At 42.6% G+C, this 27,309-nt stretch overlaps 4 protein-coding genes and 1 non-coding gene across 14 annotated transcripts in view; 3 read left to right on the top strand and 2 right to left on the bottom strand.

Annotated features, from left to right (window-relative positions):
- Nucleotides 1-17,485, top strand: part of DUSP11 (dual specificity phosphatase 11) — a 31,259-nt gene extending 13,774 nt beyond the window's left edge. Inside the window, exons 9-10 of the mRNA XM_004006079.6 lie at nt 690-11,570; nt 13,783-17,485. Of these exons, the coding sequence (XP_004006128.4) occupies nt 690-885 (196 nt within the window). The 3' untranslated portion in view covers nt 886-11,570; nt 13,783-17,485. The remainder of the gene's footprint in view (nt 1-689; nt 11,571-13,782) is intronic.
- Nucleotides 4,517-4,620, bottom strand: LOC114114176 (U6 spliceosomal RNA). Its single transcript, XR_003589014.1, has one exon. It is a non-coding gene; the product is annotated as a U6 spliceosomal RNA (small nuclear RNA).
- Nucleotides 11,545-17,485, top strand: TPRKB (TP53RK binding protein). 6 transcript variants are annotated; one of them, XM_012173647.5, is made up of 5 exons: nt 11,545-11,570; nt 13,786-13,945; nt 15,028-15,150; nt 16,476-16,652; nt 17,166-17,485. In XM_012173647.5, the coding sequence occupies exons 2-5, from the start codon at nt 13,805-13,807 to the stop codon at nt 17,250-17,252; spliced, it is 528 nt and encodes a 175-aa protein (XP_012029037.1). In that variant the 5' UTR covers nt 11,545-11,570; nt 13,786-13,804; the 3' UTR covers nt 17,253-17,485. The 6 variants fall into 6 exon arrangements, with proteins under 6 accessions (XP_012029037.1, XP_004006127.1, XP_042104028.1 ...); XM_004006078.6 differs by having other exon boundaries at nt 13,783-13,945; XM_042248094.2 differs by having other exon boundaries at nt 11,545-11,682.
- On the top strand, nt 11,545-25,833 carry NAT8 (N-acetyltransferase 8 (putative)). Its single transcript, XM_012173644.5, has 3 exons — nt 11,545-12,277; nt 13,783-23,657; nt 24,200-25,833. The coding sequence occupies exon 3, from the start codon at nt 24,273-24,275 to the stop codon at nt 24,984-24,986; it is 714 nt and encodes a 237-aa protein (XP_012029034.2). The 5' UTR covers nt 11,545-12,277; nt 13,783-23,657; nt 24,200-24,272; the 3' UTR covers nt 24,987-25,833.
- The window catches only part of ALMS1 (ALMS1 centrosome and basal body associated protein), a 191,109-nt gene continuing 189,629 nt past the window's right edge, over nt 25,830-27,309 (bottom strand). For all 5 annotated transcript variants that reach the window (XM_027967008.2, XM_042248093.1, XM_042248089.1 and 2 more), the window contains one exon: nt 25,830-26,186. In XM_027967008.2, the coding sequence (XP_027822809.2) occupies nt 26,142-26,186 (45 nt within the window). In that variant the 3' untranslated portion in view covers nt 25,830-26,141. The remainder of the gene's footprint in view (nt 26,187-27,309) is intronic.

Raw genomic sequence — 27,309 nt, 5'->3', positions numbered from 1 at the left:
GAGCTCACTTATAATAAGTGAAAATAATAGGTTATGATTCAATAGTCAAAAAAAGATGTAAGAGGAAAAGACCGAAAGAAAATATTAACCAGTTTAATTAGATTAATTGGGGTTGAGGGGTTGTGGGGTGTTTACTTTTCTCAGATCTCCAACTTTTCTTTTATATGATTATATTAGATTTACCAGTGTTAATTTTGGGACAATTAAATTTTAATTTTCCAAGTTTGCTGCATGTGCCATGGTTAGAATTTCTACATTTTGTAATTAATTTATATATGTATTGACTTATACGGTGAAAGCAGGTTTCTGTTTTCAAACATAAATAGCTCATTCTGTTTCATGTCAACCCTGCCACACTTGGAGAGAATATATCTGATTAGAATAGTATGAGCATTTATCTCTACAGGGAAAGGTGGTAAAGACTTCTGGGGACCTACAGTGTGCCGAGTCGTTGTGGTGGGTAATAGAAATACGTTGTTTTAATTTACCTTCAAAACAGTCATGAAGATGGAGGGTTTTTAATAATACTATATTTTATAAAGCCCTGAGAGAGCCAAAGGTTAAGCAGTTTTATCTGCTAAAATCACACAGGTTGAAAATAGTAGAACCAGAGTGTCTATGTATAATTTTATAAAGCTTGTTATATATAGTTATTAAAACTAATAATGTTTTATTACTTTCATTTTAAGAAAATTTTCACAGAATCAGAACATTTACCGGAGATGCCATGTCCCTCCTCCTGGTCCCCCTGGAGAGGACTATTTCCAGAGGAGATACTCTTGGAATGTAAAGCCAAATGCCAGTCAAGGAGGCCCGAACAGAAGGTTTTCTCCTGGCAGTTACTACAGAGTACCCTATTCAGCCTGTTATAGATGGACCAAGTGACACACGCCTACCCTGGAAATCTGTCTGGAGACAGAGCAGGACTCAAATCAGCAAGTGACTTTTTGTAAGATCAGGTCAAATGAGGTTTATAATCTATTTTATTGCTCCCTTACATGTTCAAGCTTAAGGAAAAATTATATTGATACTTACTGCTGCTGACAAATTTGCAGTATTTACAGCAATGAAGGAAATGATCTGTCATTCCACCCTTAAATTTTTTTTAAAGGAAGATAATATTTTAGAACTGATAAAGGTAATAAAGACTATCCCTTGTAAATTAATGAAAAATTCTACCTTCGTTTTCTGTGTATTTTTTCTGACTAAACTTGTGGTGTTAGTGTGTCTGTGTGTATGTGTGTGTGTGCAGAAACATGTTTTTGTCATATTCTATTATTGACCAAATCACTAGGGTATCTTTTTTCTCCCCCTAACTGTTCAATATTTTTGTTAAAATCTACCTAGGAGATAATTTCTTTAGAACCTAATCACTATTTGTAATTAGTTGTAGTATTTTTATCATTAGACACTTCTTTCATTGGCAGCCTGTTGTTTTATTGTCAGCTTCCTTTCACTAAATTTTCAGATAGGCCATCTAACACAGGAATGGATAAACTCTGAGACTGATTGTCAGTTGAGCAGAAAAGACCAATTGAAAAACCTAAATACTTAATGCTGAGTAATTTACCTGACAGGGTAACTGTCATCAATTGGGTAGAGCTACTCAGAAAACTTGAAGACTTTTATAGACTGTAAAGGTTGCTTGATGAACTGAATGAGATAGGAGATTTAAAGCCTGCGATATCCATGGAGACTTGCATGGCCCCCGAAGTTGTTGCTTTTCTATTGAATGTAACCTGCTGCAGTCTTTTTCTACTATCCTCTCACCATGGGATGGTGCCTGACCTTGACTTTTTCTAAGTTATCTCTTTAGCTGGTTTACACACAGATGGATCACTTGGGAGGTAGTAATTATTTTCTGTTGCAGAGGAAGCCAGAAACCTTTGTTTGCTCAAGAAAGGGTGTAACTGTCATGACATCATAAGCCTTGGTAGATACTTGATGAATACTTGGGCGAATTGGCTTCATTTTGTAAGCCTCTGATTTTGGAGTGTTGTGTCGTAGAATGATACTGCCGGTGATGCTTGTTTGCCCTTTTGTGTTTCATAAGTGAACATCCTGTGGAACCTGATGCTAAGGAGGTGCTCTAACTCGCCTCCTCCCTGGTCTATGTCTGATGAACCTAGTCAGGCTGCTACCCTTCATCTAAATGGTGGCTTGGAAAAAATTTTTTCTACCCACCAGATTTAACAGAGATACAAGAGTTGTTCTTGCTAAAAGTCTGCGCTTGTGGAATTGTTTCCTCGCATATGTCATGAACTCTCACTTGGAAAGAAATTGGAGCAGGACAACCGGTGAGGCAGAAAGAGAACAACTAGGGACAGGCATGGGGCTCCAGCGAGCCTACTGTTCCATGGAGCTCCTGGCCAGCGGTTTCCGAGGAGGACGCTGCCGGCACAGGCGTCAGGGAAGCAGCGCCACCTGGGAAGCCGTCTTGGGTCCTGTCCTCTCTGTCCCTGTCTCATCTCAGCTGTCGACACAGCTTGTTGAGAACCACGCTCCTCTCGTGTCTCATTCATTCCTCAGCACACTGTGGTTTTGGCTTCTGCTCACATCGCACCACTGAAAGTCCTCTGGCTAAAGGGACCGGCAACTTCCTCTTTTAAAGCTGTGTCATCGTCTGTTTAAGTAAGCTTTTACATTTTTTATTTTCATCACGTCAAAAACCACATATAAGAAAAACACACGTACATAGTTTAAAATTCAAATAGCTCTACTGAGATTTTCATGAAAAAGAGCAGTCTTCCCATTAGCACACTGCCCCACCCCCTGATTGTCACTCCCCAAGGGCAACACTCTATGTATTTTTGCATTATTATCTAATATTTACCTGTTATTTAAATACTAGGCTTATATGACCACTTCTTGATTTTTCAGTTCCTAGTACTTTCTGTTGATTTCCTACTGTAGAAGATGAGTGTTTTTTAGCTCTTTCATAACATTTTTCCACATACACACTTCTGTTCCCCGCATATTTTTAGTATAGTTATTTTCCAGCTTTCTGTTAAATTAATATCCTAAGTTTATGTTATTTTCTAGGTAAGTGTTCACCTCTGAACCAGGGTGTGCCATGGTTATTCTTACGCCACTTTTGCCCCTACATTTTTGTGTCTTTTCCTGTGGACCTAATGTGGATAGGGAAGACACATCAGACTCTTTTTTTTGTTTGAAATCTTTCTTGGGTTGATTGGATTTGTTCTTGACTTGGTCTAGGTTGGACACTGTTTGCCAGGGCTGGCATAAAAAAAAAAAAAATCACGGACTAGGTGTCTTAAACACTGGATGTTTATTTTCTCACAGTTCTGGAGGCCAGAAGTCCATGATCAAGGTATCAGCAGGGCTGGTTTCTTCTGAGGCCTCTCTCCTTGGCTTGTAAATGACCATCTTGGTCATTTGTCTATACATGGTCTTCCCTCTGTATCTATGTCAAGGTTTCCTTTTCTTTTATGGAAACCAGTCACCCTGGATTGTGCCCCCCCTAATGAACTCATTTAAACTTCACTTTTTAAAGACCTCATCTTCCAAGTACAGTCACATTCTGAAGACCAGGTGGTTAGGATGACATCAACATACAGCTTTTGCAGGGACACAACTCAACCTATGACAGGTCCACGGTGGTGGTTCTCTACACCAGGGGCACAGCTCTTGCCCTGGGGTTTCTCTTTGCCTTCGCTCTGGTCATTTCCTCTGTGCCCCTTCTGTTTCCTGGATCCACAGCTGCTGCTTCATGGTTTACTTCCCTGTGCGGTGGAGCATTTTCTTCCATGGTTTCACAAGGATTCATGGGATGCAAACTTTTTGAGGCTTTTGCATGTCTGAAATGGGTTTATTCTTTCACTGCATTGATAAGTTGATACACTATACATTTGTAGGTGTACAGTTGAAAATGCATTTATTCATTATTTTTCCATAGTTCATTGTTGCTGTTTAAAACTCTGAGCTATTCTGATTTCTGTGCTGCAGTCCATGGGGTCACAAAGAGTGGGACACAATTTGGCAACTGAATAACAGTAACAATTCTGATCCCAGAACTTGTATTTGTGACCTGTAATTTTTGTTCCTGAAAGCTTTAGGATCTTTATCTCAAGTGTCCTGAAATACCATGATATGGCTTGCTGTGGGTAATTTTTTTGGCTGCGCTGGGTCTTCGTTGCTGCGTGAGGGCGTTCTCTAGTTGCAGCAAGCGGGGGGGGGCTGCTCTTGCTGTGTGCAGGCTCCTCTTGTTGCTGATCACAGGCTCTAGGGCACATGGGCTTCAGGAGTTTCAGCTTGAAGGGTCTAGAGCGGGGGCTCAGCTGGTTGTGCCTCACAGGCTGAGTTGCTCCACAGCATGTGGCATCTTCCCAGATAAGAGATGGAACCCATGTCTCCTGGCATTGAAAGGTGGATTCTTAACCACTGGACCACCAGGGAAGTCCCTGGTGTGGGTGTTTTTAAAATTCATAATGCAAATGAGGCATTCCAGTCTAGCAGGCTCTGTGCATCAGTTCTGGGAAAGTTTTTTCACTTCCTCTATATCTTTTAGCGCTTCCCCAATTTGCATGTCATCCTTGTGCAGGGACCATGCTAATCTCTATATTGTTCCAGTTTTAGTATATGTGCTGCCGAAGTGAGCACTACCTTCTCTGTTTTCTTTTGGGGGAACTTCTATTAGTTGACTATTTGATTTTCTGAAATGTACCTCTTAAGTTAATTGTATTTTTGTCTATTTTCCATTTTTAATCTTTTTTTTTAATCAAAATTTTTCTCAGCTTTATTTCTACCCTTCTATTGGTTTTTTGCTACATATTTAGATCTGTTTTTTCTGCTATATGTTTTTAATTTCCAATAGCTAGCTCTTCTTTTCTGAATGGCTATCTTTCCCTGGCATTTCATTCTTTTTTTTTTTAATGAATGCATTATCTTTTCTCTCTTTATAAAGTTATCAGTTTTTAAGTTTCTTCTGTGCTCTGGATCAGCTGTTTTTGGTTTTGGTTTTCTCCTGTTTGTTGATGCCTTTCTCTTGTTAGATGTGATCTTGGAATATCTGGTGATCTTTGCCTGTTGTTTAGTACTTAAGATTTGAGCACTCAGAGCTGCTGGAAACTGCTCATGTATGGTAGACTTGTAATAAGGCGGTCACTCACCTTGTTAATTTTTGTTTAGCTTCCCCTTGCTGCACAGAATCAGGTTTTATTTTTCTCCATTTTTGTTTAAGCCCTTAAAAATTTTCTTTTTTATTTCTGGCTGTGCTGGGTCTTCGCTGCTACACAGGCTTTCCTTTAGTTGCAGCGTGTGGGGCTCCTCTCGAGTTGCAGTGCACAGCTTCTCACTGAGGTGGCTTCTCTTGTGGAGGACAGACTCTAGGGCTCCTGGGCTCCAGAGTGGGCCTCCAGAGCGCAGGCTCAACAGTTGTGGTGCATAGGCTTAGTTGTTCCGAGGTTTGTGCGATCTTCCTGGACGAGGGGTCACTCTTGCATTGGCAGGTGGGTTTTTTACCACTGAGCCACCGTGGAAACCCTGTTTGTCTCTATTCTGATAGTTAATATCTTTGAAAGTTTTACTGTACTCTGTCATCTACCATTCATCCTTCCTCCCCTTCTCTTGTGAGTTTTTAATCTTTGGGAGTTTATCTGTTTCGGTGGGGTTTGGGTGGTGAGTAGAGATACAGACATGAGTTCAATCTAGCCAGTGTTGCTGGGGTCCAGCCCCGGTGGATCCAGGGTAATTTGAAGGGGAGATGGAGTCGGCGTCCTAGGAAAAAGCTATATAATTAGAAATATAAAGAGAGATTAGAAAAGAATAGTGTAGTAGGAAAATTAGTGGAGAAAAAGAGGCTGAATAACCTGGTTTATGTGGAATACCAATAAAACCTTGAGAAAAGAGGTTTGCACACCTACGTAGGCCACCGGCGCCCACTTGAATAGCAGAGGGTGCCCCGCCTTGGGCTCCCTCTTGAGTGGGTCTTAGAAGCCAGGGCAAAATTAGCAGGCTTGGCGAGCATCCATGCTCCAGATGGGAATTCAGCCAGAAGGGGAAAGAAAGAACGACACGGGGGAATCAGTCTTTCCAGAAACTGATCCGTTTTCTTTATTTTCAGGTTTGCTTATATACTTTTTGTTACACATAGAGATAGAATACAGAGTCACGTGGGATCAGCAGACCTGACCCTTGTCAAAATCAGGTGCTTCATATAAATGTATACAAAGGTCTTAGGGGCTTTACATCATCTTCTGGCCATGAGGCCTGCTGACATTTTATGGCCCTTTCTGATAATGGTCAGTCAACCAGAAAACTTATTTTTCCCAGGGTGATTTTTTCTTAAACCTGGCGCCACCCTCCGAAGGTACCAGATAAAGTTTCATTCCTATAGGGTGAGGGTACAGGGGGTTATAATCAAGAAAGGAATTTACTTAGCCTCCTTGGAAGGAAAGTTATGACCAACCTAGATAGCATATTCAAAAGCAGAGACATTATTTTGCCGACTAAGGTCTGTCTAGTCAAGGCTATGGTTTTTCCAGTGGTCATGTATGGATGTGAGAGTTGGACTGTGAAGAAGGCTGAGCGCCAAAGAATTGATGCTTTTGAACTGTGGTGTTGGAGAAGACTCTTGAGAGTCCCTTGGACTGCAAGGAGATCCAGCCAGTCCATTCTGAAGGAGATCAGCCCTGGGTGTTCTTTTGGAAGGAATGATGCTAAAGCTGAAACTCCAGTACTCATGCAAAGAGTTGACTCGTTGAAAAGACTCTGATGCTGGGAGGGATTGGGGACAGGAGGAGAAGGGGATGACAGAGGATGAGATGGCTGGATGGCATCACTGACTCAATGGTCGTGAGTCTGAGTGGACTCCGGGAGATGGTGATGGACAGAGAGGCCTGGCATGCTGCGATTCATGGGGTCGCAAAGAGTCGGACACGACTGAGCGACTGAACTGAACTGAAGGTTTAACATGATTAATATCAAAGGTTAATACTTATTTCTCTTATATGCTAGTTATATTCATTAATGTGTATAAGGGCAAGGAATATGGAGACTTAGCAGCAAATATTGGCCCAACAAATGAAAACCCTTCACCAGTATAATTTCTAACCAACCCACTATACTAATAATTTCTAACTTCTCAAAAGAATCTGTATTTAGAAAGTTTAAAGTATCTCGTGCCTCTCACGGTTGGGAGGCTGTAAACAATCACATGTGGCCGGACGAACCTGTTCAGGCAGGCTAGAGAAACTTCAGAGGAGTTTGTAAGTTGAAACATTCTTGTCACGCCCAGGAATTTTTATTGACTGGAGCTGCAAGTTGACTCCTTCTCCGAGAGAGGTGGTGGGGGACAGCCCCCGTAAAGTCAGAGATGTAGGTGAGAGCATAAAACAGTAAAGTAGGCAGACTCTGGTTTGGGGGGTAGATGTTTGGGAACAGGAGGTCTCCTGAGGCTCAATCCCTCCTTTGCGTATGCCGAGCCTCCCTCCTCATGAACTTTGCCACAGGCCAAGTTCCTCACGCTGGTTCCTGGCACAGTATAATGAGACTTTGTCAATTAAATGAGTTTTGGATTTAACATCAGTCTGGTAAGCTTGATTTTTAGGCATTACATTCCAGAATTGTAGGCCACTCAGTGCCTTAAGTCATGATCTGGACCCATACAGTCAACTACAGACACTCCTACTATGGAGAAAGCCCTACCTAGAATCCTCTTTGAACCACCTTTCTAGTGTAATTCTAACAGCTGCCCCAGAATTATATCCTAAAACAAACTCATGAATGTTATCCCACTCTTGGAAATTTTGAGTGGCTTATGGCCTTGAGAATCCATTTCCGACTCCTTGGCAAGACCTTGTGTGAGCTGACTCCCAGCTGACTTTTCAAAGCCTCTGCCATGCTCCACTCCATTCTTCACTGTGCCAGCAGTTCTTGAGCACATACACATTTATGCCACGGTGTCTCTGTCTTTCAGATTGTTTCTTGGCTATAACAGCTCTCCTGAAGCCTCTATGGGCAAATCATTCTCAAAGCCCCATCTCCTCAGTAAAGCCATCTCTCCCAACCTTACCCACCTACTGAATTACTCCTGTAGCTACAAGTTACTTTGTAGGACTATTTAGCATTTATTTCATTTATATCCTGTTATGTGAAATACAGATTCCAAGAAAGGTCTCCTCCTCCTTCCTGAAAGTGCCATCTGCCACCTGGCCCATGCTCCCCAGTTTTGCCTTTGCAGGCAAACCTAGCACTCCCTAAGCTGACTGGAGCCCAGGTTAAACTCTGGGCCTGCATGGCCCTTACAGCCCCCCTGTGAAGCCCTCTCTATCAGCCATCCCTCCACTTTGGAGTTGGAGGAAATGCTGCGCGTCAGGCCACGAGCTCTGGCTTTATAAGCTGCCATGGGAGGGTGAGATGATGCACAGAAGTAGAGCAGCTGACTCCCATGTGAGGAGCCTTAAATAATGAAATGCAGAAGAGAGAAGGGAGCCTGGCAGGTGAATTCCCCCTCCATTCTCCCTTGTGTGGAATGCTTGTGGAATGGCTTTTCCTACCAAGCCTTCCAGAGAAGAACCAACCTGCTGAGTGAACACATACACCAAACAACCTGTCTTTTTGGCTCCCTGTGAAGCCTGTTCCTCACCCTCACCACTCTATTCTTATATACCCCCAGTAGAATTGTTATTTAGTCACTAAGTCATGTCTGACTCTTTGCGACCCCATGGACCATAGCCTACCAAAGGCGCCTCTGTCCATGGGATTTCCCAGGCAAGAATACTGAAGTGGGTTGCCATTTCCTTCTCCACAGGTAGGTGGTAGTGGTTGCTACTATATTGACATTAATGACTTCAGAAATCGGGGGTAAAGTAGAACTACTTCAAGAGACCAACTGTGACCACATACACAGATTATAAGGGAATATTAATAACATCAAAGAAAATGGAAACATTAAAGAGCCCTCTTTCCATCTGCTAGAGGTTATGTTCAAGAGAGAACATTTTCAACAGCCTGACACAAGGCATTTTTCTATTTCCTTATGAAGCAATTCAGCAAATTTACTTTCCGTTTTATTTAAACTTTTTTTTTTATTAAAGTATGGTTGACTTACAATGTTGTGTTAGTTTCTGCTGTACAGCAAAGTGAATCAGCTATACATATATACTGAATATATATTCTATTCCTTTTAATATTCTTTTCCATTATGGGTTTATCACAGAATATTGAATACAGTTTTTTGTGCTATACAGTAGGATCTGTTCTATGTAAATGATGGAATCACAGGATACACTATTTTTATGTCTGACTTTTTTTCAGCATAATTTTGAAATTTGTCAATGTTATTGTATGTAGCAATAGTTGATTTCCTTTTAACTGCCAAGTTGTGTTCCATTGTATGGATATACAGTTTGTTTATTCACTTAACAAGGGTTTGGGTTGTTTCTAGCTTTTGGTGATCACAGACAAGTCACTTTGAACTGGACAACTTTGTCTTTTTAAATCAACTTTACTGAGAAATTTTACAAAATGTACTTTCTAAAATGACATAATTTGATGCATTTTAATGCAGGTTCCCTTGTAATTAACATGACATCAGGACATAGAACATTGGCTTCATCACAAATGTTCTCTTGGTTTTTTTTTTTTTTCCCAGTGTCTCCCACTTCCCCGTCCCTAACAACCACTAATTTGCTTTCACTCTAGAATAAATTTGCTATATTTGCAATCCCTATAGTTTTGTAGAAATGGAAACATACAGTAACAATTTTACTTTGCTTTTTTTGCTGAGCATGTTTTTGATTGATTCATGTTGCAAGTATGTTCATTCCTTTTATTACTGAATAGTATTTCATGACATGAATTTACCATGATTTGTTTATCCATTCATGTATTATTGGGCACTGGGTTGTTCCCAGTTTGGGGCCATCATGAGTAGAGTTGCTATGAACATTTATGTTCAAGCCTGTGGGTGGACATGTTGTCACTGCTCCTGGTTAAATATCAAGGAGTGGAACTGCTGCGAATGGTTAAGTACGCACGTGCAAGGGAGTGTGCTCAGTTGTTTCAACCGTGTCTGACTCTTTTTAACCCCATAGACTGTAGCCTGCCCAGCTCCTCTGTCCATGGGATTCTCTAGGCAAGAACACTGGAGTGGGTTGCCATGCCCTCCTCCAGGGGATTCTCCTGACCCAGGGATCAGACCAGCAGTCTTGCATCCCTGCACTGGCAGGTGGATTCTTTAACACTGGGGCCATGCATTTAATTTTTTAAGAAACTGCCAAACTCTTTTCCAAAGTGGTTACACTATTTTTATTTTATACTCCGACTAGCAATATGTGAAGGTTCCAGTTCTGGATGTTTGACAACACTTGATATTTAAAAATTTTAAGGTCTTTCAAATTTTAGCATTCTTATGGGTATGTAGTAATAACTCATTATGTTTTTAATTTGTGTCTATTTCCCTGATGACTAATGATGAGCATCTTTTCATGTTTTTATTGGCCTTTCATGTATCTTTCCTAAAATGTGTTCAATTGTGCCATCTATCCTTAATCAGGTTGTGTCTCTTACTATTTTCGAATTGGAGTTGGTTATATAATCTGGATACCAGTCTTTCCTCAGAATAATTTCATATATATTCCCACTGGGCTCAAGCCACACGGTTCTCTTTGCTCTTTCTTAAATGAGGCCATATCTGTTCTGAGTCTTTTAACTCTCTCTGTTCTCTCTGGAATTGCTGCTCTTCAGATACACACAGAACCTGCCTCCAAACCTCCCCCAGTCACAAATGGCCCTTTTTGGTGAGATCTTTCTTAACCATCCTATTTTAAACGGTAATACTCACGGCCTGACATTACCCCCTATTCTCTAGTTTTTTTTCTCCATAGCACATATCTATCCTATTTATTATTTACCTTTTTGTTTAAAGAAAAGTATTGACCTAGATGAGCCCCCAAGCATAAAAAACATGGAAGAATAACATATTAGAATAACATGGAAGAAAAACACCCATTTAGCGGATGACCTCCTCTTTCGGAGGCTGATACACTCAGGGATGGCAAACGGGAGCCTGCTGGGGGAAGAGGTTGTACTGACACCTCTCTCAAATACCCTAGGCAGATCGCCGAGCGCTTTCGGCTCCAGGAGATCCTGGCCAACTGGACCTCGTCCAGAACAAGAAAAAACTGAGTCCTGCTTGCCTCGAAAAAGAACTGTAGAATCTCGAGCAGCGGAGACATATGTAGAGCTCATCGGAACCATTAATTTTCTTCGCATAGGATGAAACAGGATGTCTCGTTCAAGGCCAAGCGGCTTAAGGACGCGGCCAAGACCCGCACTCAAGCTTCCGGCCCGGTCGGAGGAGCCTTGCCGCCACTCTCATAGGAAGTGGCGCACCGAGCCCCTGCTCCCCTTCGGGTCAGCGGACGCGACTCACGCCGGCGAAACACTCTGTGTAAGGAGGTAGCTGAGAACCTCCCTCCGACCCCGACCTGAAATGACACTGCAGGGTCGGGTAGGGCGAGGAAGGAACGCAGCTGCGGCAGATCTCCCGGAAGTTGAGCGCTTTGTTTCCGTGGGGAAGATCTTACGAGACGGACGGGGACGCGACGGTGAGTACCTGGCGCCACATCGCTGGCCGGGGCGGGCGGGGACTGGAGACCAGTGATTTTCCAGATGATACCTGTGATTTTCGGCGCCCTCGTTTATCGAGCGTTTGCTAAGGTCGGGTCCTGGGATGCAGCCCGGCAGTGATCGGCTCAGCCTCCCTTCGAGGGCGGACGATACAGCATTCTGATGAGCCTCAGACTCACCAAAGTTGTAACAGAGGAGCTCGGAGAATAGGAGACTAGTCCTGGGGGCGCCGGCAAATGGGCTCTTACTGGCCAGTCGAAGGGAGGGAGGATTAATTCAGAGTAACCGCCTGTCCGAGGGGGCGTGCTGGGTAGGGACTGGGGGTGGTGACAAGCTGGAAGGGCCAGTGCGGCTGAGGGGAAATGAGCGCTGTCTGCAGGGCTGCGCTAGGAAGCGGAAGAGGGAGGAAGGTCTCAGATCATAGTCTGGGACTCCGTGACATAAAGGGACTTGATAGCAGGGCAGGATTTGGTGTACGTTTTGAAAAGATCACTTTGACTCCCGGGTGGAAGTTGGATGATAGGAGGGAAGGAATTGTGAGGCGACTTCTAGGAGGTCACCGCTGTTGAGGAGAGAAGGTGGCCAACGGCAGTGGCAGAGTAGGTATGGGAGAGAATTGGACCCTTCAAGATGATACTTAAAAATTGACAAGAGTTTTGCATAAGATATGGGATTTGAGTGGAAGGTAAGTATCCAGCGATGGTTCGAAGTTTCTGACCTAAGTGAGTGAATTATATAAAACAAACCAAAACCATTTTTGACATTTGATAGGCCCCCTTTTCCCCCTACTGTAAAAACAAAAAACACAAAAAAATTGTTTCCTCCCTGGTTGTATGTACTCATTATCTTTTGTGTGCTCACTGTAGAAAATTCAGAACATGCAAAAATATTTTTTCTAGAAAACAAAATTGTCTGTAATTCTGCTACCCAAGATGGCCGTATTTTGGTGTGCTTCCTTTGTTTTTGTTTTCTGAATCAATTTTTTTTTTTTTTTGGTAGAATTGGGTATACATTTTATGTATATATATTTTTTCCATTGGATATTATCATGATAATAAAGATTGTGTGGCCCTGCTGTGCCAAGACACTATTCACAATTTTATTTTTCCAGATTGTAACAGAAAAAATCAGATGTAATTCCAGCAAGTCAAAGATAATATTTTGTTGTTTTTTCCAGTAGTTTTCTTTTTGTGTCCATTTTAAAAAACCCACATATTATGAACATTTTGTTTTATTTTCCAATCAGATGTTAAGTACTTAATGTTATTTATTACTATATTTACACATCCTTAGCTACTCTTCAAGACTACAGTTTTTAGTGGTTGGTCAGTAAAGCCACTGTAGTTGGGCCTGTTACTAGTTAGGTAGGTTTTCAACCTTTTACTCAGGATGATAAAAACATCTTATTACATAAATCTTCAGATTGCCAATTTATTCCTTCAGAAAAACGGTGGAAATAAAACCTCCTAGATAAAAGGATAAAGTGACCCTATATAAAATTGCTTCATCTAAATATCTCTGAGACTTTAATTGAAATTGTTTTAAAGATTATATTTTTGCAGTGCTTAGTATTTTCATTCAAAGATAGATTATGTCTCTCCAGTTATTTGTTGTTTATGCTGCTTTTATGTTTTTGTATATACCCTGTCCTTTTCTTGTTAAATTTATGTCTATAAAGGGTGTTACTATTTAAGAATTGTACCCTCTAGGCTTAAATTCCCATGTATGTAATGAATATCTGAGTTGTGTCATACTTTCTTCTATAAGATTGTTTTCTGCCTTATATTTATGTCTAGATTCTGTCAAAATATAAATAAAATGGTGAGATTAGAAAGCTAAAAAGACTAAGTTGGAGTGAGGTTTCCTTAATGCTGTAAGTACCCTGTGGTCTAAAAAGTGTTTGGTGCCCTGCTCCTAGTTGTTGAGAATCTCCCCCTCATCCAGAGCCTGCCTTTTCTGTACAACTAGGGGACCTGGTGTTGCCCTTGATCGTTTCCCAGGAAGGAAGCTAGAACAGCTTAGCAGGGTTAGGAAGACAGTCTGTCATCAGGCTGCCAGATGTTTTGGGGTGGATTTTTCAAGTTTAACAGTTCTACATCTTACTATTAAAGTTGTAATACTTTAATTGTGAGCAAGGATATTTGTTAGTGACTTACAGTTGTTAACTTTTGGTCTTTTGGTCTTGTGCAGTAGCATCCTGCTTATCTATGAAATGCAGTTAACACATCAGCTGGACCTATTTCCTGAATACAGGGTGACCCTTCTGTTATTTAAAGATGTAAAAAATGCTGCAGGCTTGAGAAAAAAGGCCATGGAAGGTGCCATTGATGGCTCATTAATAAATCCTACAGTGGTAAGTACTCATGGCAATGAGTGATTTTTCATGATGTTATGGGTTAGCCCAAAATTGTTATCTTCATGTAAAAGGACTTGTCTAACCTGTAGAGTGGATTCAGATTTGGCCAGCCTTCAGTTTAACAGTGAATAGAAACCAAGTGGGAGAAGGCAATGGCACCCCACTCCAGTACTCTTGCCTGGAAAATCCCATGGACGGAGGAGTCTGGAAGGCTCCAGTCCATGGGGTCACTGAGGGTCAGACAGGAATGAGCGACTTCACTTTCACTTTAAAAATGGCAACCCACTCCAGTGTTCTTGCCTGGAGAATCCCAGGGACGGGGGAGCCTGGTGGGCTGCCATCTGTGGGGTCACACAGAGTCGGACATGACTTAGCAGCAGCAGAAGCCAAGTGCTGAGCCCCGTCCTGACGTGAAAGGTGGTTTCCCTCTGATATGATGGCAGATGCCTAGATACCCATCTTGTGTGACCTAGAAAGCCTCTGTAAAGGAGGCATTGCACAGTGGTAGAATCACCAGGACTTAAGTCCCAGTTATGCCATTTATTATGACTTTGAGCATGTGGTAGCCTTTATTCAGTGCTTATTTGGTAAGTTCTTTATATTACTGCTAACTCACTTAATCTTCACAACAACTCTATGAAGTAGTGAGATGATTATCTGCTTCTAAAAGATAAAATGCTAAGGAATTTGCCCAGGTTCCCTTGGTGGTAAGTGGCAGAACTGAAATTCCAACCCATTCTTTGCCTTGGTTTCCTCATTTATTGCACATGAAAAATAATAAAAGATATCAAATAGGGTAGGTTTGAGTAGAATAGAAAATAAAGTTTAAATGTTGAGAATATGGCCTTTCCCATAATAATAGTCCTCAATAAGTTGTTTTAAAACTCTTTGTATCTTAATTGCCTGCAGCTGTAGAATTCTGTGATTTTTCTAAACACCTAGGCCCTTAAGATTTTGACAATTTTGAAAATATAGAAATTGTGATGAAGTAAAACAGCCTGATACTCGAGGGTACAGGGCATTGTTCTTCAGAGTGCTCCAGATTCTTTGTGTGTAATTCTTCCTGTTCTCTTTGGTAGATTGTCGATCCATTTCAGATAATTGTGGCCGCAAACAAAGCAGTTCACCTCTACAAACTGGGGAAAATGAAGACAAGAACTCTATCTACTGAAGTTATTTTCAATCTTTCCCCAAATAACAATGTAATTAATATGGAATGTATACTTTATTTATATCTTTTGATCTTGTCATGGTAGCCTGTGTGTGACTCAGTGTTGGGTTGGAGCCTGTTGCTGGTAACAAACCAAAATAACAGTGAAGAGTGAGTGCTGGACAGAGTTGAGGTTTAGCATTGCCGCCTACGAGACAAGTAAGCGTTGGAGTCACTCATGAAATTTAGCTAAAGTAATTGAGGATAGTTTTATTTGTCCTTCCTGACATACAGAGTTAGGAAAATGCTATTTAAATCTCATGATAAAAATTAGGCATGGGTATTTGTGTGTTACCATGCACATCTTTTATTCTCCCTATAAACTCTTTGAGGATAGAACCATGCCTTTTCCATAGACCAGAAATCTGCCGGATACCTAGACTAGCTCTTAACACATGCTCATACATGCAGTACATAGGAAGAGTTTGTGTTTGAGAGATTGATAGTAATCAAAGTTTTTGAGTTAAAAACATTCCACCTGGGCTTATTTTTTAAAAAACCAACTAATTTTGCTGACGAAGTTTAATTATTACTCATGGGGTCACAAAGAGTTGGACACGACTGAGCGATTGAACTCACTAAGTACTAACTACTAAACACAGTCAAGTACTGACATGGAGAGAAAGATTAGGAAACGTGTGGCATGGTTTAAAATGCAGATGTTTGAAAAATTTATAAAATGGGTAGTAATGGGATTCCCCAGTATCTTGGGGAAAATTACTGGGTGATTGTCTCTTTGAGATCACTGAAATAACTCAGGAGACTGCAGTTCATAAGCATGTGTTAAGCTTGCCCCTGTTCCAGTCTGGGGTCAGAAGTGTTCCCAAGCAAGGAAGATGAACAAGACAAGGTTCAAACGTCCTAAGATAATTGATATAGTGGAATAATAATGCAAATCTGTGGGAACAGAGAAGCAATTCATGCTATAAAGGAGGAAAGTGCTAAAGGAGTGACCTTTGAACTGGACCCTTGAAAGATGCTGGCAGCCCAGGTAGAGGACAAAGTGCAGGCACAGGCGAGAAAAGTAGGAAAGGACGGGAGCCCAGACAGCCCCGCTGGCTGGAGGGCAGGAGCGCGTGCCGAGTCACTGGGTCCATCCAGTTAAGTCCAGGCTGGATTCTGTGGGAATGAGGTGCAGCTTCGAGCGGGGAGTACTCTAGAGGCAGGGGTGGTAGAGATGAGGGAGGGACACTGCGAAACTGTAGGCAGAGAGAACCACTAGGCTATGAAAAATAAGAATCTGACCAGGAAAGGCTGCAAATGGGGAGAGGTTTCACATGTTGAGCTACTGATTTTATTGTCTTTTTCACCCCTTAGATTTCAGAGGCCTTGAAAAAATTTGGTATCTCAGCAAATGATACTTCAATTCTGATTGCTTATATTGAGGAGGGTGAAAAACAAATAAATCAAGAACACCTAATATCTCAGGTAGAAGGTCACCAGGTTCCCCTGGAAAATCTCCCTGAAATAACAAATATTACAGAAGTCAAAAAGGTTTGTACACCTGTATTTTTAGAAAGAGCATGATAGATGTGGAATAATACTGTTTCCTTATCACCAATGCTTCTATATTGTTTTCACTTTTAAGAAAGGTTAATATAGTTAAAAATTACTTGAAAAATGATAAGACATGCAAAGAAATGCAGATTTATGTAAGATATAATTAGAAACTTAGTTGGTAAAGATATTCTTTTAAAAAGGATAACTTTAGATATCAAGCTTACATTTGAAATATAAAATATAGTATGAAGTTAATGTCTAGATGTGTGCTTTTAAAATTGGTACAAATGTTTTGATGTTTAGAGAGTTATCACTATAACTGCAGTTGAAACTTTTGACATAAGTGATGAGTTGCTGTTTACTTTGCATACCTTAATCACATTGTGATTCCATCCTATTATCCCAATAATTGAGTAATAAATTAGGTCACATATACATTTTTGTATAATGAAAATTAGTAGTGCATGAATATGTCAGCATGTCATAATCTGTCTTTTATGCTTATAGGTATATAAACTATCTTCACAAGAAGAAAGTATTGGAACATTATTGGATGGTATCATTTGTAGAATGTCAACGAAAGATGTTTTGTGAAATGACAGAAATATTAAAAATTTTTCAGCTTTTATAAAAAACATTCATTGTTTTTCCTAGATCATAAAATCTGTTATGTTGTGTTGTATAAAGTTTTAAAACACAGAATAGTAACAAAGGGAAAAAAAACCACTCCTGGTCCTACCTTTTCATATTTTAAAAGATAATCACGGTGATTGTTGTTATTGTCTTCTGTTTCTGTCCAAATATATTTTATTTTTATATAATTGGAATAATTGCAAACATTTATTGAATGTCTACAATATACGAGGTTCTTATCTAAATGACTTTATATCCATCAGCTCATACTCTTGCACTTAATTCTGGCTACTCCAGCATCACCCGTTCCAAGCTTCCTGGTTCCAAGTTTTTGTATGCAAGAATTCATTTAATTATCACAACATCATATGAAGTAGATTACTCCCGTTAAAAGGTTGTACAAATAATAATGTGCGCAAGGTCGTACAGCTAAAAATCATGTTTTATAAATGGTTTGTTTTTTTTTTCATATTTTATCTTAAAATATGGTTGTGTCAGTCAAGATAGAGTAGGTTACAGGCTGTATGTTAATGTTTTGCTAACTTTGCTTGTTCTTAGTCTTGTCTATGCATGGGCAAACACTTCTTTTCTGAAATACTTGAAAGTAAATTGCAGACCTTGGGGCACTTCACCCTCTGTTGTATTTAGTTGTCATGTCTCTCTCAATTATTTTCTAACTGAAGGAGAATTGCTTTACAGAATTTTGTTGGTTTCTGTCTTATATCAACAGTCATGTCTCTTTTAAAGGCTCCTTTAATCTAGAACAATTTTTTTTTTAAAGGTGATGTTGACATTTTTTGAGGAGTGCCCCAGATGTCTTTCAGAATTTCGGAATGAGTTTGTTCGTGATTTGAATCAGTTTAAATATTTTGGAGAATGATACGTAGACTTTGTGTCCTTCCAGTTTTACATCACTGGGAGGCACATACCGTCACTTGGCCTCGTCACTGGTGGTACAGTTTGGTCGCTCTGTTAAGGTGGTACCCCAGACTTCTCCATTATGGAGGCATCTTTTCTCCTGAAGCCTAGGGAGAAGCCAAAGCTGCCCTACAGCTCAAAGTGCCTGTAGCCAGGATTAAAACTCCACGTGACCCAATTCGATGCTCCTAACGACTCCACACAGCCGTAACTATCGAACATGTTCTTTGTAAAAGTGAAACTTCACATAATGTAGTTCTATTTTTATATATTAGCACTGCTTTCAATTTTTCATTTTGCTTTTGCAAGCAAATCTCTGTACACATCTTTTTCTGTAGGATAGCTTCCCTGCAGTGCAATTACTGGGGAAGAGGACATGAATTTTTAATACCAGAAAAGTGCCACTTCGCAGTTGTAATAGCAGTGCATAAGTGTGCCAATCTCAGCAGACTCACCAACAGTGCCTTTAAACTTCTCAACATTTTCACCATTTCAAAATGTCAGACTACTGGTGAAGCTGAACTATGTTTATTTGTTATCAAGAGTTTTGAAAGGATTTATACCTGTAACTATATAGATTTTTTTTTAAACTCTATGAGCCTTTGGGTGAAGAAGGAAAAAGAAGTAATGCCATTTCCTGGGAAAAAAGTTTACATAAGGTCCACAAGCTTTTTTTCTTAAAAATGTTGGGCCAATTTAGGAATAATGTTCTCTTTCTTCTTAAATTAACCAGTTTGCTTCAGAGCCTAAACACTCCCCCAGCAAAAGCAACCAGTGATTATAGGGCCTTTGATGCTGGAAGAGAAGGGATGCAGTTTGCCTGGCTGCCCTCATCTGGCTCCTTGGTCAAGGGTTACAGGGTTAACAAGGGATACTAAGGCAAACAGCCAGCTGTCGCTAGGATAATGTGAGGGAAGGGGGCTCTGTCACCCAGGCAGTCGTTGCTCCCCATCTCCCCAGTCCTGGGAGCAAGGAAAGCTGCCACTGTAGTGGCAGAATCTTTAATCCCCTGCCCCTCTCCCCACCTCACGCTCGGGAAAACTACAAGAATGCTCCTAAGCACTGCGCCTCCTTTTTAGAAGGAGCCCTGGGGCTCACAGGCTTTTTCAGGCCACCTGCTGCAGTTCTCCTTTTCGCTTTTTCCTTTGACGACCTTTCTGCTTGTCTGGAAACCTGGAACCTGTGCTAGGGTTGCGGCTGCTTCTCTGCACCCGGTTTTGTTTTGCTGACTGCTGTGCTATCTGCACTCCGTGTTACAAAACTGAGTAGAGCACAACTCTCTAGGTGATTGGTCTCAGAATGAGCCAAGTTTGTACTGTTTTCATAATCCTCTGTGCCAGTTATCTGCCATTGTTCCCTCCAGCTCACTCTTCATCCTTCTCCACTCTTCTCTCTGCCCTGGAGGCTGACTTACCGTGTACACAGCAAGAGGTCCTCCCTTTCCCTTGGCTTCGGCCAGTGTGTGGAGTGGGGAGGCCAGCAGGAGAATGAGGCCAAAGGTATTTATTTTCCTGGCTCCTCGCTGCAAGGATCCCTAGGCTGGCTTTGGCCTTGGACCTCTCAGGGTGGTCCTTGCTACTCAACTTCTGGTTCAGGTTCCTGTCCCCCCACCCTCCTGCCTCACTTCAGGCCTCTTGAGCATTAACATACCTGGCTCCCCTTTACCCACCCACACCTTCATAATTAGGCCCTTTGGTGATCTGTATAAAATGAGCTTGGGTTATCCTAGTTTGAGCGTTGGGGCCTGATAACACCTCCCTTTTGCTAAAAGTTTAGAAGTATTTCTATAGAGCTGGAATCATTGTTCCAGTATTTCTGAACATCTTGCCAAGGAGTGACCTATCGGACCACTTTCTTTCCTCTTGAAACAATTTGCTGTTACTTCCTCTCACTCATGTTATGAGTGCTCAGTGGCATCCAGGGCACTGACCTGAGGCTGGCTTACTGGGAACCCTGATGAGAGATCAGGGGAGATGATGTTCTTTCCAGGACATTTTCCTCCTCTTTCTGAGACTCCAAAACATGACACCACTTGATTGTCTAACTTCCATTTCATTGACCCATTTCTGGGCTTAGCTGGTCTAAGAGGCAAGTGTTTTTCATAAATGCAAGCATGGGATTTCATTGACATGCTGCCCTCAAGTCCCACAACTCTCGGAATAACAGTGATTTCAAAAAGATAACTACCTATTATAATCAGGTTCCTACAGATAATAGAAAAATAAAATAATCTATCAGGTTACTAGTAACTGTTTAACTGTTAATAAGTTAACAGTTTTTAGCAAGTAACAAATTAACAGCAATGTAAGTGCTGGATGAGAAGTGCAAAGTCTTCAAAGGGAGGGAGCAGATACAAGATCCATCTGGTTGTCAGGAGTCAGAAATCTTGATGGAGGAGGTAGCACTGAACTGGACCTGAGCCTTAGTCACATACTGGATCTGGGTCAAGTATGACCTGAACATAGGGGCATGATGAGGCTTAGAGGTGAATCTTGCATCCCAGCAGACAGCTGTTTTTGTTGGCATACAGTGCTTTATACTAATTAATAACTCAAACACTTGTCAGATACCTGCCTTTTGGGGTCAGCACGTGGTACTGAAAAAGCAAAATGTTCAGGCCTTCGAGTCAAAACTGCCAAGGCTTGGGTGCCACTCTCCTGGGTAGGATCTCTCAGGTTTGTAAGCCTCGGTTTCACATTTGTAAAATGGAAGCAATATGAGCCTTAGCTCTTAGATGGTTGTGAATGTCAAATAGTACAGCACAGGAAAAGTGCTTTCTCACAGTGCCAGGCATCTAATATCTCCGCAAATAGCAGCTGTCTGCATGTGCCAGGCATAATACTGAGGCATGAAGTAAAACAAGACTCACTGCGGGTGGGCAAGTAACACTTAGGACAGCAGGTTGGCTGGGTAAACAAATGCGGTCTGTCCTTTCCATGGAACATTTTCAGCCATAAAAAGCAATGAAGTACTGATACCTGCTAGGACAGGTGAACTTTGAGAACCAAAGTGAAAGAAAGCAAACATAAAAGTTCATATATTGTGTGATTCCATTTAAATGAAACATCCAGAATAGGTAAATCCAAAGAGACAGCAGGCTAGTGGTTGCCAGGGGTGCAAGAGGTGGAAATGGAGTGACTGACTAAGGGGTTTCATTTTGGGGTGATGAAAATGCTTCAGAACAAGACAGAAGTGGTGATTATACAACATTCTGAATGTACTAAGAGCCACTGAGTTGTACAAATTTGAATGGTTAATTAAAAATAAGAGAATAACAAACCTGCCTTTCCTTCAGGAATTCACAATCTTCGATGGGTCTGTTTAGACTGACTCTCAAGAGTTGGCTGAAGTTCATGTGCAGCAGTGTAAATGGACCTAGGGAACATCATGCCAAGTGAAGACAGAGAAGGACAGATACAAATACCATACAAGACCGCTTGTATGTGGAATCTAAAAGAGGACACAGTGAACTCGTCCACAGGACAGAAGCAGAATCAGACTTGTGGTTGCTGTGTGGGAGAGGGAGGGAGTGGGAATTTGGAATTAGCAGATGCAAATTATTATACACAGAATGGATAAACAAGGTCCTGCTGTATAGTACAGGGAACTATATTCAATATCCTGTGATAAACCATAATGCAGAATATGAAAAAGAATGTATATATATAACTGAGTCACTTTGCTATGCAGCAGCAATTAACACACTATAAATCAACTGTCATTCAATAAATTTTTTTTAAAAAGGAGTTGGCTGAGGCAGAGACAGGTAGATTCTCAAGCCTCAGTTTCATCAGTTGAAAGCAGGGTCAAGAACCTGTAATCTGCTGAGACTTCCAACTTGTATCTCTTACACAGAGAATTACCCATAATTCCTCTATCCAGAGATAAATGCTGCCAATGTTTGGTGTAACCATTCAAGACATTTCTTTCTGCATGCTTGTGAATATAAATTATTACTGTTATATTTTTCAAAAATGAATGAAAACATAGTTTTATAATCTTTTATAGCTTGACAATTATATTTTGACAATTATTTTTCATATCAGTAAATCCTCATGATCATCATTCATGACTATGAGGAAGGTTAAAAAGCCTAAATGTAAACCAAGGTCACTGGGTTGAGGAAGGCACAGAAGTTGGTGAGAATACAGGAAAGAGAGGGGAGGGACAGACAGAACATCTGGCCCCTCAGCTTGACCATTAGGTTTCTGATTGGTTAACATTACAGACTCATTAGGGTTACTCAGCTATACTTTGGAGCCTTCTATTCTCTTTTGGTTCCTTGTTCAAATTTTGCTTAACATTGAAATGTTAAAAATGGCACCTCTGTGGTGATCTCTTTCACAAGTCTTGTCTCTGGAGCATCCTCCTAGTTGCTCTTGCCAGAAACCTAGCTATCACCTCTGACCCCTTCTTCATCCTCAAATTAGCATTGTCATTTCTGTTCCCAAAAGATATTTCCAAGGGGGCCAGTTGACCTCCATGGCCCCATTCTGGTCCAAGTTGCTGCTTTCTCTTGTAGGATCCCCACTAGCCTAGATGGCTCCTTTGTGAACAAAGAACAAGGCACCCCCTTCAATCTGACAACCTGCTGGACACACAGTTCAGTGGGCAGTGACACCTTTGAGCAAAATAAGAAAAAGATGCCTTTTCCTTTGGTCAGACTCAGCTCTGTGCCAGAGCTCGTGGATTTTAGTTCCCACAAGCCTTCCTTGACAAGGTGATCTTGTAAAGTGAGCACCTGCGTATCTGTATCCAGAGGCCCTTCTGCTTGGACCACTGCACTAGCCTCTGGGGGGCAGGGGGATATAGACTTCCATTCCAGGCCCTTTCAGTCCATTTTCCACAGGTCACCAGAATCACACACACATCACACAACTCACTGCTACCTCTGGTTGTTACGCCCCAGCTAAAAGAACAGCAGTGGGCTCCTGATGTTCTTCGAACAGAGCCCAAACTTCGTAAACTGGATGATATGCCCCGCTGCCCTCACCCAGCTCTGAAGGACCTTGTGTACTGAGCCAGTGGAACTGGACTCTGGCCTGTGATGACAGGGCACAGGGTGAGGAGCTAATGCTCCAGGGTCACAGCAGCTGTGCGGTGGGGCCAAGCATGGACATCAGAGGGCACCAAGGTGCCAGGTGAACTGCCATGCTGGGGGGGTGTAGGCCAGCCACAAGGGTGAGGACCCCTGAGCTGTTCCAAACCCTGTGTGACCCCTCCAGCCTAATTCCCCAAGAATGGGCTTCCTGCTCATCATGGCCCAGCCCCTTGAGCTTGGGCTTTATGATTAACAAATATTCAGAAGCCAGCCAATGAGGTGCCATCCAGGCTTGTGCCCCAGAAGTATAACAGGCCCTGCACAGTCTCTCCTGGATGCCAGTCGGATACTGAGGACAGAGGCCAGGCAGAGGCTGCCCTGGACACTCCAGGCTCTTGTGACAGCAGGTGAGAGGACATGGGTGGAAGGACAGTGCTCTCAGGTGTGGCCTGAGCTCCGGACTCGCCCCGGCCTTCAAGGCTGGACCACTTTTGGAGCTACGCTCTTATGCCACCTCAGCAGCCTGAGAACCTGCAATCAAGGGGGAAGGAACATTTGCTGTTTCCAAGTCTTTGTACTTGGAAACACAGGCTTCCACCAGTGTATGGGCCCTGAGAGAGGGACCAAAAGGACACATGGGTGGCTGCAGCATGGAGCACCAATGTACGGAGAAACTGAGACGAGGGCTAGGGAATGGGGAAAGACGGGGAGGGTGTTATTTCATTAAATCCTCTGAACGACTTCAGAAGGCAGATTCTTAGAGATTATATAACATGCCCAAGGTCATGCATGAAGCCACGATCAAATGCAGGTCTTTCGGACTCTACGCCTTCTCCCAGTGGCTGTGGCCTACTTCCTCTTGGGTAGAAGCAGAGAGACACATCTTTGCGCAGGGCCTTCCTGGTTCTGGTAAGTGGGCCACTCACATGGTTTCCTCTTTCTTCCCCAGGGCTGCTGGGCAAGCATAAGGGGACACCTAGGTCTCTCTTGAACTTTGGGATCCAGAGAATCAGAAGTCTCCTATGGCTCCTTATCACATCCGCAAATACCAGGAAAATGACCGCAAATGGGTCACAGACTTGTTCTCTGAGGCGATGGCCGAGCACATTCCTACCACCTTCTGCCACATCCTGAAGCTGCCCCAAACCCTTGTGCTCTTGCTTGGGGGACCCCTCGCCCTAATCCTAGTCTCTGGCTCCTGGGTCCTGGCCTTCGTGTCCAGCCTCGCCCTCCTTGCTGCCCTGAGGTTCCTTGCCGAATACCCCTGGAAGCAGTGTGTAGTCATGTCTTTGCACACAGACATGTCTGACATCACTAAATCTTACCTCAGTGAGAGCGGCTCCTGCTTCTGGGTGGCTGAGTCGAAGGGGCAGGTGGTGGGCATAGTGGGAGCACTGCCTGTTAAGAAGCCCACCCTGCAGAAGACACAATTGGAGCTGCTTCACCTATGTGTGACCCCTGAGCACCGAGGTCAAGGGATAGCCAAAGCCCTGGTCAGGACTGTGCTCACGTTTGCACGAGACCAGGGCTATGGTGAAGTGGTCCTCACCACCAGCATACTGCAGCATTCTGCCCTGGCCCTTTACCAGCGCCTTGGCTTCCAGAAGACGAGCCAGTTTTTCTTATTCACAAGCTGGAGGCTAATTTCTTTCTCTCAAATTCAATTCACCTACTGCCTCCCCTCTGCTCAGGTCTCTCAGGCACTGGAGCAGGGAGGGGGCCTGCGATCTGTTTAGCAGCGGATTAGTCAAGAGGAATCGGCTCTGCTGCAGAAATAGGCAGCCCCTGAGGTCTCAGTGTGACGGCAGGGTAAAAGCTTATTGCGTGTCTGTGCAGGCGCTGGTGGTGGGGTGGTTCTGCTCTGTTCAGGCTTTTGGGAGTGCTACTGTTTCATTTACCTAATGCCAACAGACTGCTGCATGTTAAGCTACCATGAAACAATAATAACCCTTTTTCTCTGGCTCACGAATCTGTGGGTCAGCAGTTTAGGCTGGGTCGCCCCTTTGGTGTCCAGGTGTCATGCCAGGGACCCTCCCCACTTTCAGTGAATGGAAATGCAAAATCATATGAAGAGGGCGTGGAGAAGGCGTGTGAGAAGAACTCACGTGAGAAGGACTGGGGCCAACGATGCCATCGATCTGTTATGGTCCCCAAGGTCTCTGCTGAAGGGGAGAAGGCAGCCAGGGACGGCTAGACCTAGAGGTGCTACTACCTGCATCTCACCGGCCAGGACCAGGTCATGATTTAAATACATTTACTGTTGTCTCCTGAGTCGTGTCCACTAAAGGCTAGCGGCCCTGAGAGAAGTTGCGTGAAGCTAGGATGTGGCTCTGGACTCAAGGTGCCTGCGTCTGCCCAGAGGCTCTGGACCCACTCCATGGCTACCGAAGCAGACACTGTCTCCACAGAATCAACAAAAGGGCTCTCACTACATTACCTGGCATTTCTAAAGAAAGACCACATTTGATCTAACAGCCCATTTCCCTTGACTGGCACTTTTAGACTGAAGTCCCCCACACACCCCTGGGAAACACTGTGTACCTCTCCAGATGGAAAATAAAAAACCTGCTGCTGCTTGCTTTACTATGAGTCAATCAGAAGTTATTTATTTTCTATAAAAGCACATACAAAAAGGGACTTACTCTTGGCTAGAATTAAGGTAGTATCATTGTAACAAACATCCTTGTAGGTAAGGCCACTGTGGAGAAAGCACTGCCCCTAAACCATTTATAATCTTAGTCAGCATTCTACCCAAGACTCTTAGAAGGTAACTACTTCTACAGTACACATGGACAACAAGTTTTATTAAACCAGACTCATAAAAGTAAGCATTGTGTTCCTCCAAGCTGATAAAATATAATTCCAAGGTGCTGAGGAAAATACTCTTTATTTCAGTCCCAAGGAACTTTTCTCCCCAAGAGTTGATTGGTCACTTTCTGTGGAAGAAAAGAAAGGGAGGAAAGAAGTTAGATATTCTTGCCATCAGAGGCAGACAGCCGCTCCTCACCCTAGACGAGCTTCTGAAGAGATCAGTGTGGTTCTCCCAAACCTTATCTTTCCCAGCTTCAGAAAATATGGTAATTATAGTAAAAACAAACACTTCCTCAAATGTTTAGGAAAGACGATCGACAGTCTGTTGTGGTCTACACAGAAACATTACATTAATATAACCCTAACAGACTAATCTGCCCGTCAGTTCACAAACACACAAGCACAGGGAGAAGCCTGGCCTCGGGACGCTGACACACCACCCAGTGGTGCAGCGGCGCCCACGCCTCCCCACTTGAGGATGCCAGCCCGAGCCGCGGTGCACGCTCCAGGAGCAACTCTCCAGTCCCACGTGGGTCTCCTATGAACTCGTCTCTTGGTTCCTGACTTTCAGAGTCCTCTGAGGGTGAAACAAGGGGGCTGGGAAAGAAATGAGAACAGCTGAAGGACCTAGACCTTCAGGTCCACCTGCTTTCTCAAGGAATTCATTGGCAGCAAGTCCCCTGGCCTGTGAGGTTCTGGGACTTGTAGCACCATTGATTCTACTAGGGCTATGGGTAGGAAATGGCGGTGGCGTCAAGGCCACGAGTCCCCAAACTAGCAACTTGTATGCTACACGTGGACATTTTCCAGTTTATCTGAAAAGTTCTAATGGTACATGATTTACCTATAAGTGACATAAAACTACCATTTGGGACTCAAATGAAAGCCCAACAATTCTGAAGGATGTGGGGATTTCCAGCATGGCATCTAAACTGACACCTAAGTATGAAATTTGGTTTCACTCCAAATGTGTCTGGAAGGTGACTTATTTATCTATTGAATAATTTTAAAAAATCAAAAAAACTTTTTTTTTTTTTTTTGGCCACACCATGCAGCATGTGTGATCTTAGCTCCCAACCAGGGATTGAACCTGTGCCCTACAGTGGGAGCACGGAGTCTCAAACACACTGGACCTCTAGTGAAGGCCCTGAAAGGAGCCGTTTTTAGATTTGCCTTTTTAGATTTTCAGATTTGAAATCTAGTTACAGGTGCTTTTGTCCTCTAAATTTCAGTGGTGGTACACTGTAC

This window comes from Ovis aries, chromosome 3, assembly GCF_016772045.2.
Source record: "Ovis aries strain OAR_USU_Benz2616 breed Rambouillet chromosome 3, ARS-UI_Ramb_v3.0, whole genome shotgun sequence".
Taxonomy (NCBI): domain Eukaryota; kingdom Metazoa; phylum Chordata; class Mammalia; order Artiodactyla; family Bovidae; genus Ovis; species Ovis aries.
This window is presented reverse-complemented; position numbering and strand designations above follow the sequence as displayed.